This window comes from Eleutherodactylus coqui, chromosome 8 (assembly GCF_035609145.1).
Source record: "Eleutherodactylus coqui strain aEleCoq1 chromosome 8, aEleCoq1.hap1, whole genome shotgun sequence".
In the NCBI taxonomy this organism is placed as follows: Eukaryota; Metazoa; Chordata; class Amphibia; order Anura; family Eleutherodactylidae; genus Eleutherodactylus; species Eleutherodactylus coqui.
The window spans coordinates 39,212,600-39,221,646 of NC_089844.1; the positions used below are offsets into that span (position 1 = coordinate 39,212,600).

At 43.7% G+C, this 9,047-nt stretch overlaps 1 protein-coding gene across 2 annotated transcripts in view; it reads left to right on the forward strand.

The window, feature by feature from the left end:
• OBSL1 (obscurin like cytoskeletal adaptor 1) overlaps positions 1 to 4,381 on the forward strand; it is a 98,771-nt gene extending 94,390 nt beyond the window's left edge. For both annotated transcript variants that reach the window (XM_066575529.1, XM_066575531.1), the window contains 3 exons: positions 355 to 621; positions 984 to 1,253; positions 2,313 to 4,381. In XM_066575529.1, the coding sequence (XP_066431626.1) occupies positions 355 to 621; positions 984 to 1,253; positions 2,313 to 2,323 (548 nt within the window). In that variant the 3' untranslated portion in view covers positions 2,324 to 4,381. The remainder of the gene's footprint in view (positions 1 to 354; positions 622 to 983; positions 1,254 to 2,312) is intronic.
• Positions 4,382 to 9,047: the final 4,666 nt, after the last annotated feature.

The following is a 9,047-nucleotide window of genomic DNA, read 5'->3' on the forward strand; positions in this document are numbered from 1 at the left end:
GTACAAGAATATAACTACTATAATACTGCACCCTATGTACAAGAATATAACTACTATAATACTGCCCCCCCCCCCCCCCCCCCCCCGCATGTAAATAAAATATAACCGCTATGTAGTATTGTAAAGTAAACTCTTGCACTAGAGGCCTTTTGGAATTGGCACTTAGCATGCTGATAAAGACAGAACACTTAAAGCGGGTGTTAATTAATTTATCTCCCTATGGTTGGCACAGATTTCTTTTAACACTATTTACCAGCATAGAGGTGACATCACTTTGGTGCTCATATAGGATCCTCTGTACTGTCTTTACTTTCCATTGAGCTTTGATATCGGTTCCTCTCTTCTTGTCTCTAGAGTTACCTGTCCGCATTGTAAAATCACTGAGGGACAAGACGGCTCTACAAGGTCACCGTGTGATATTTGAATGCAAAGTCAGTCCGGCCCGAGCTCCAGTCACTTGGTTGAAAGGCAATCAAGTCATACTTCCTTCTGACAAGTACCAGATCACCAGTGAGGATGCTTATCGTACACTGTTCATCAATGATGTGAGCCCGGTAGATGAAGATGTCTATACTATGAAGACCACAGGAGGCCAGACCTCTGCCCGGTTACTAGTGGAGGGTGAGTCCTAAAAGAACATTTGAATTCCAACATATGCCAATTCTACTATCACCCGACATCTACTGTCAATGGAGGGTCGAGACACCCTGCTTACACATTTGATAGTCCAAATCGGCAGGTTTGGCCAACATTTATCTAATGTGTATCGACATTTGTGTATGTATTTGGATATTGATGGTGATTTGGATTTACACAATGTCCCTATGATGACACTGTGGTTTGACAGGGCAGAGAACAGGAAGTCCTGTCACGGGACATAGTAGTTGGAGAGTTTCAGTTATTGGCCTTCAAGCGTTGATAAAGAACAAAAGCCAGAAAAAAGAAGCTTATTGTCTCTAAATCTTTAAACTGGTCTGTTTCAGGTCTGTCCATCCAACTCTATAAAAACCTGAGAGATGTAACGGTGACCGCCCCCGATAATGCCTGTTTTGACTGCGAGGTGTCCCTTCCTCTGTCCAGACCTCCACAGTGGAGTCTAAATGGGGTTATGCTGTACAATGGAGGTGACATTGTTATCGAGGCTAGAGGGAATCGGCACAAGCTTACCCTGCAGAACACATATCCCACGATGTCAGGAACCGTGAGGTTTGCGGCTGGGAAAACACGTGCGGAAGCACAGCTGATTATACAAGGTAACAGTATACAGCTCACACCACCCAGCCAGTCAATACAATCCATCAATATCTGAGTATATATCCTGAATATCAGCCAGATTACATAAGCCTCACTGTACACATTCTATTAGAAGTCATATACAGTAACATGAGCTCCATGTACAGCCCTTGTGCACAACATACAATCAGTCAGTCATAGTCAGTACAATATTAGTGATATAGTCAAAGCCCATGACTTGAAAGAAAAGAAAATAGAAAAAAGGTTACATATAATGGGAAGAGTCAATGTGAACTTCCCATCGATGGCTAGGAGGCACCACATCTTCCGTAGTTACTTGCACTCTTCTTTGACATGCTTTTACCCATAGTGGCTTAATGGATCCTCATACCATATTCCCTTCCATGGCTTGTTTCCCGATCGAAGGTGAATTTTACTTGGGTTTAGAGGTAATTAAATAATAAGGTTCCTTGGGCCCATCTTCATTCTGCGATCCACCCTTGTGCATCCAGGCTATGTCCAAGGGCTCCATCGTAGATCCTGCATGAAATGCCAGAAGAAAAAGACTCTTTCATCTGCTTAAATGCCGGACGGTTGAACACAAACCGAACGGGCCCCATTATAATCAGTGGAGTCCATTCGGCGATGTTCGATTCCATCATAAAACAAATATGTTTGGCCAGGGAATTCCCCTTTCCTGCTATCATATTGAAGCAGGAAAACAGAATCCCCTGACGTAGGTGTAAACATAGTCTTAGCTATATAGAACCCTAATGGTAAATGATTGCTCAAAATGTGGCTGTCTGCTGCTTTAACTTTGGGCCTCATTATTGTCAGAGCATGGGCCCACTAGAGGATCCTCTGGTACTCTCATGGTTCAGTCCGACCCTGTTAAAGGGGTGGTCTGCCATGCTGAATTTTTGAAGTTCACCATTATGGACATTTCCCTTCTGGTTATAAATGCAACAATAGAAGGGAACATCACCCCTCTAGCTCCATGAATGCTCCCCAAACCTCTTCCCCATTTCATTTACCAATATCTCCAAAGTTAAACTATCTTTTTTGCTTTTGTCTTTCAGCAAAACAATAGGAAGATGTGCCTGTATATCAGCCTACATTGTCTCTTGCATAAGTGCTAGCACTATTTCCGAGCCTGTGTTCCTCTCTTCCCAGCCCCTGATTAGGTAGAGCAGTGCTCATACCAATGCCGAGTGCCAAGGCTTAGCTGAAGCCAAGCTTTTCTAAAGTCGTTAAGAATGGGTTGTAGACCCTTGTGTTCCTAGCACTTCTTAATTTATTTAAATTCTAAACCTTTCCACCCATCCCTCCCATCCGGAAGACAGTGAGATAAGTGGAAGGGTATATATAGACCAGCAGAGTGACTGATTGCATGGAGAGAAGGGACGACATGCACAAGATGGGGCTATGAGAATGCCGCAAGAAGACACAGGAATACAGGAGCATGGATGATAAAGAGGAGAAGTAGTCAACCAATGCATTTTTTTGTACGATGTGCTCATTGAATATAGGTGTGTTTTACCAAAACTGAAACTCAGAAGTAATTCAAGGTTCTTCTTTGAGATCAGTGCTCTCCAACCTGTGGCTCTTCGGCTATGTCATAACGGCTGGAGAGCCACAGGTTGGAGATGGATCTAAGAAGGTCTACGTTGTAGCTGGCATATTTAATAACTGTAGAACTAGAGTTTGGTCACAAATGTATAAATCTCACAAGCCAACCATTGTCCTTAGAAGAGCTAGTGCCACCAAGGCCTATCAGTCACATCTATGGTTTATAGGTAAAGGGTCCACTGCAAGACTTTGTAGTCACATTCCACTGTGGAAGACCTTCAAATTGATAGAATGATGGCTAGCATTTAGGTTTGAGGGCACAGATCCCAAGATTTGTTTTAGGTTTTAGGAAAACAGACCTATACAAACTGCATCATAATGACCTGGACACATTCACTGGTGTTGGTCTCATTTATGGCTTATTTTTGGATTTTCGAGAATCTCTTCTTAAAAGGAGAACCCCAAGTCACAATGATCTTTAGAATGCTTGTAGTTGTGAAAGTCAAAATGGTAAAGTCTGTGACATGAGACCACCACTGGATGATAGGATCCTAAAGGGCACTCCAGCCCCTCAGGCATGGCTCTTGACTTAGAACGTTGTGATAGAGTTCCAATAAGAGAAACCTCTGAGCTGCGCCCTAATAGTTTGAATGCTTTATAAAACTATCAATGGGGGCTGAGACCACAGGCTTCACTAATTCAATCTTACATGTATGTATGGCCTACCAGCAGATACATTTGGCTGGACTTCCCATTTGAAAAAAACCCTCAGAAACTATAACACCAGAATATTACATTAAGACGTGTTCCTTAAAGAAGACCTAGGTATCACGTCCTCATGCCGGTGGGGCCTGACTGTGCAGGTTTGAAATCATGGCCCTACAGGCTCTATCACCACTATTCTTCCTACTCAGCCCTGTATGGACTATCTTTATATTTGTCCCTTAGAGCTGTAAATATGTCATGTGTCAATTATTATCTTGCGTCACCGATTGACAGCGAGTAGTGGGGACCGCCCACCTGATACGTTTAAAGGGGGCGAGTAGGGAAAAAAGAAGAGCGGAGATAGTGTCAGTGAGAGCATGGCTACAAAATTTTGCAGCCAGCGCCACTAACATGAATATGTGACGGATCCTCTTTAAAGGGGTTGTCCAGCTGTAAACCGTTGATGGCCTATGTGCAGAATAGGCCATCAATAGCTAGATCAGCAGGGGTCTACTGCCGAGGATCCCTGACGATCAGCTATTCACAGGTCTACTATTGATGGCCTATTCTAAGGATAGGCCATAAGTAGTTTACAATTGGAGAATCCCTTTAACGGAGGGTTATAATGATTGTTTTACAGAAATTCCAAAAATTTTGAAAACTGAAAAGCAATATTGCACTCATGGACAGGGAAGTGAAAACAGACGTAGGATCGAGTTATGTACTGTGTATTTTGTGGACTGATTGTTGTGAGTTGATTTATTACCACGCTCTTGGGACTTTTGTTCTCCAGAAGACGTGTGACTGTCTCTACATGTCACTCCACCTGTTTACTCTCCATTTTTGGCTTTTGCTAATAAATCTCTCCGTCTGACCTTGTCTTTTTTTTCTCTGAATTTTACAGTTAGTTTAGTGGCATACTTGCCATAGAGATAGCTGCCATGGGTTACGGGGGTTTACTAAAATGTCCTACACGGTCATAGTACCTACCTAAAGTCCATACAAGTCAATACACAATTAGCTCTGCATTCTTAGTCTGCTAAATTACTCATATGTTGCTTCGTAGAGTCTCAGCACACAACATTTCGCAGTGTATGCCGTCTAAAGCGATCATTCAATGCATGTGGAGAGTGGAAATATTATCAGCTCTTTGTTGGCAAGCTGTCATCTGTTTGTATAAAATGTGGCTGAAATGTTCCTTCCGAATATTTGGGTGAGGGTTTGGGAATCTGCCATTGGCTTTTGCCCATATAGGACGGGTTACAGTTAAATGGCCTTGATAAGTGAGATGATGCAGGTTGTCTGTGTTATTAAACCAGCGACAGCTGAACTGTCTACTCATTATATCCACCATATAAAGCTGCCCATACATTTTAAATAGCTGTTGATTGAACACTCGTTTGGCCGACCGCTCTCTTGGCCTAGCATGCATGTATTTGGGGGTCACTGACAAGATCTTAACTACCCCAGCCTTATGCCGCCTGATGGAAGATGTCAGGGTAGAGTCAGGAAGCCCCCATACACGTTAGGTGTTTAGCAAGTTTGGACAATCGGCAACTATTTTGTATGGCCAACTTACTATTGAGGTGCGTCTACAGTGTGTATGGCTACTTGTTTCGAGGCCACCATAGCTGTTGTTCACAACAAGAGTCATGGCGCCTCGAAACGTGTAGGAATACATATTATTGTTTGGACTTTTTATTGTACTACTTTTAAATGTGGAATAAAGAAGAAATGAATTTTTACCGTGGAGGTGCTGAATTTCCTCGTTTACTATAATCCTCAAGCTGATTGCCAACAGCTGTCAATGCACTCCTGGCTGAGAGACTGCAGTACTGGTTTGGTGAGCTGCTATCTCAAGTATTTCTGTATTACATTACTTATCGTGTATTGATCTTTAGTTACATCCTGAATTATACTCCAGAGCTGCACTCGCTATTCTGCTGGTGGAGTCACTGTGTACATACCTTACTTATCCTGTACTGATCCTTAGTTACATCCTTTATATACTCCAGAGCTGCACTCACTATTCTGCTGGTGGAGTCATTGTGTACATACATTACTTATCCTGTATTGAACCTTAGTTACATCCTTTATATACTCCAGAGCTGCACTCACTATTCTGCTGGTGGAGTCATTGTGTACATACATTACATATCCTGTACTGATCCTTAGTTACATCCTGTATATACTCCAGAGCTGCACTCACTATTCTGCTGGTGGAGTCATTGTGTACATACATTACTTATCCTGTATTGAACCTTAGTTACATCCTTTATATACTCCAGAGCTGCACTCACTATTCTGCTGGTGGAGTCACTGTGTACATACATTACTTATCCTGTACTGATCCTGAGTTACATCCTGTACTATACTCCAGAGCTGCACTCACTATTCTGCTGGTGGAGTCATTGTGTATATACATTGCGTATCCTGTATTGAACCTTAGTTATATCCTTTATATACTCCAGAGCTGCACTCACTATTCTGCGGGTGGAGTCACTGTGTACATACATTACTTATCCTGTATGCATCCCGAGTTACATCCTGTATTGTACTCCAGAGCTGCACTCACTACTCTGCTGGTGGAGTCACTGTGTACAGACATTACTTATCCTGTACGGATCCCGAGTTACATCTTGTATTGTACTCTAGAGCTGCACTCACTATTCTGCTGGTGGAGTCACTGTGTACAAACATTACTTATCCTGTACTGATCCTGAGTTACATCCTGTATTATACTCCAGAACTGCACTCACTATTCTGCTGGTGAAGTCACTGTGTACGTACATTACTTGTACTGATCCTGAGTTACATCTTGTATTATTATGTGTCATCCAGTGTGCTACTTGTGCAATGTATGCGGTCCTTAATCAGCCGATCGAGGGTGCATACTGTTGCGCAAGATGCGTGCACGTCGCACATTTAGAAGCCCAAATTCTGGATCTAAATGAGCAACTGGCAACACTGAGAGCCATTGACAACATGGAAAGGAGTTTGCTGCTCACTGAGCAGACACTCGCCGGGGTAGAGGCAGGGGCGGATGGTAGTACGGAAGAGCAGGGGGAGCAGGCAAGAAGCTGGGTGACAGATAGAAGGAGGCGTAGAGGGAATAGATTCAGGGAGGCTGGTCCTGAACTGGCACAACCCAACATGTCTGCAACGTTGGCAGATGAGGGCAATGCCATTACAGAGCCAGCACCGCTGCAGCACGACATGCCCTCTGAACGCCAGGGGGATGACTGCTCCAGTGAGATGGGGACGGGGAGCACAGGGCAGGCTAGACAGGTTCTAGTGGTGGGGGACTCAATTATTAGGGGGACAGAGAGGGCAATCTGCCATAAAGACCGGGATCGTCGAACGGTGTGTTGTCTTCCTGGCGCTCGAGTTCGACACATCGCGGATCGGATTGACAGATTACTGGGAGGGGCTGGTGAGGATCCAGCGGTCATGGTGCACGTTGGCACCAATGAACAAGTTAGAGGTCAATGGAGGGCCCTCAAAAATGATTTCAGGGACTTAGGGTCCAAGCTCAGGGCAAGGACCTCCAGGGTAGTTTTCTCGGAAATACTACCTGTACCTAAAGCCACACTAGAAAGGCAGCAGGATCTTAGGGAAGTAAACAAGTGGCTCCGGAGTTGGTGTAAGAAGGAGGGATTTGGGTTCCTGGAGAACTGGGCTGACTTTGCTGTCGGCTACAGGCTCTACCGTAGGAACGGGCTGCATCTTAATGGGGAGGGTGCAGCTGTGCTGGGGGAAAAGATGGCTAGAAGGCTGGAGGAGTGTTTAAACTAGGGACTGGGGGGGAGGGTAAAATGAGAAATAGTGGGGTAGCCAGTGTAACTAGCGATCCGGGTCCAAGCAAAGGGAATGGGGGTCGAGCAGGGGGTGGGGTTAGTACAGTTAGAACTGATAGATCAGCCATAAGTACGAATAGCAACAAAACAAATAAAAAAAAAAAAATGATATAAATTGTATGACCACGAATGCACGAAGTCTGATCGGTAAAGTGGGCAAGCTTGAAGCGAGAATGACTGATGAAAACTATGATATAGTCGGAATTACTGAAACATGGCTTGATGATAAGTGCGATTGGGCGGTGAATTTGCAGGTGTACAATCTCTTCAGAAGAGACCGAAGGAACCAGAAAGGGGGAGGGGTATGTCTGTACGTCAAATCGAACTTGAAGCCGAGGCTACGGGAGGATATAGGGGTAGGAGACGAACAGGTGGAATCTCTGTGGGTAGAAATACAGGGAGGAAAAAATAACAAAATCCTGATAGGGGTCTTCTATAGACCACCAAAAGCAACAGAAGAAACTGAAAACTTACTACTAAGGCAGATAGAAGAGGTGTCAAACCGCAACGAAGTAATTATCATGGGGGACTTTAATTACCCAGATATAACATGGGAGAACGAAACCTGCAAATCTCACAGGGGTGATAAGTTCTTGAGAGTAATTAAAGACAATTACCTGAACCAACTTGTGCAGGAACCAACAAGAGGGAGGGCCATTCTGGACCTAGTACTAACCAACAAACCGTAACATATAAAGGGGGTGCAGGTTGAGGGGCACTTGGGGAACAGTGACCACAATATAATCAACTTCTAGCTGTCAATCAATAGGAAGCCATATCAGGGAGTGACAAAGAAACTAAACTTTAGTAAAGCAAAATTTGATGAGCTTAGAACTACTATCGGTAACATTAATTGGGACAACATCCTCAAAAATATCAGTACGGAGGAAAAATGGGAAAAGTTCAAAAGGATTCTAATCGCCTCATGTGAGCAGTTCATTCCCTTTAAAAATAAAAGAAACTCAACTAAAAGGAAACCAATGTGGCTCGACAAGACGGTAAGAGGGGCAATAAACGAAAAGAAGAAAGCGTTCAAACTACTAAAGCAACAAGGCAGCGAAGAAGCGCTAAAATCATACAGGGAAAAAAACAAAATATGCAAAGATACGATCAAAACTGCCAAGGAGGAAGCAGAAAGACGGATCGCAAAAGAGAGCAAAAACAACCCGAAGCTATTTTTCAACTACATTAACAGCAAAAGGATTTGCAGCGAGAGCGCTGGCCCTTTAAAAAACAATGCAGGAGAAATCATTGATGATGACGAAGGGAAAGCAAATCTACTAAACAGTTTCTTTTCAAGTGTATTCACAAACAAAAAGGAAATGCCACATGAGATGCAGGGGAATAAAATGAACCCATCACAAAATATCTCATACCTAACGCAGGAGGAGGTGCGGAAGCGACTAAAGAAGACTAAAATTGATAAATCGCCGGGCCCAGATGGATTACACCCAAGGATACTAAGGGAACTAAGTGACGAGATAGCTAGGCCGCTATATCTAATATTTCTAGACATTATCAAGACCGGAGTAGTACCATTGGATTGGCGCATTGCCAACGTGGTTCCAATTTACAAAAAAGGGAGCAAAAGTGAGCCTGGTAACTACAGGCCAGTAAGTCTCACTTCAGTAACGGGAAAAATTTTCGAGGGGATTCTGAGAGACGCCATTGATGAGCACCTCA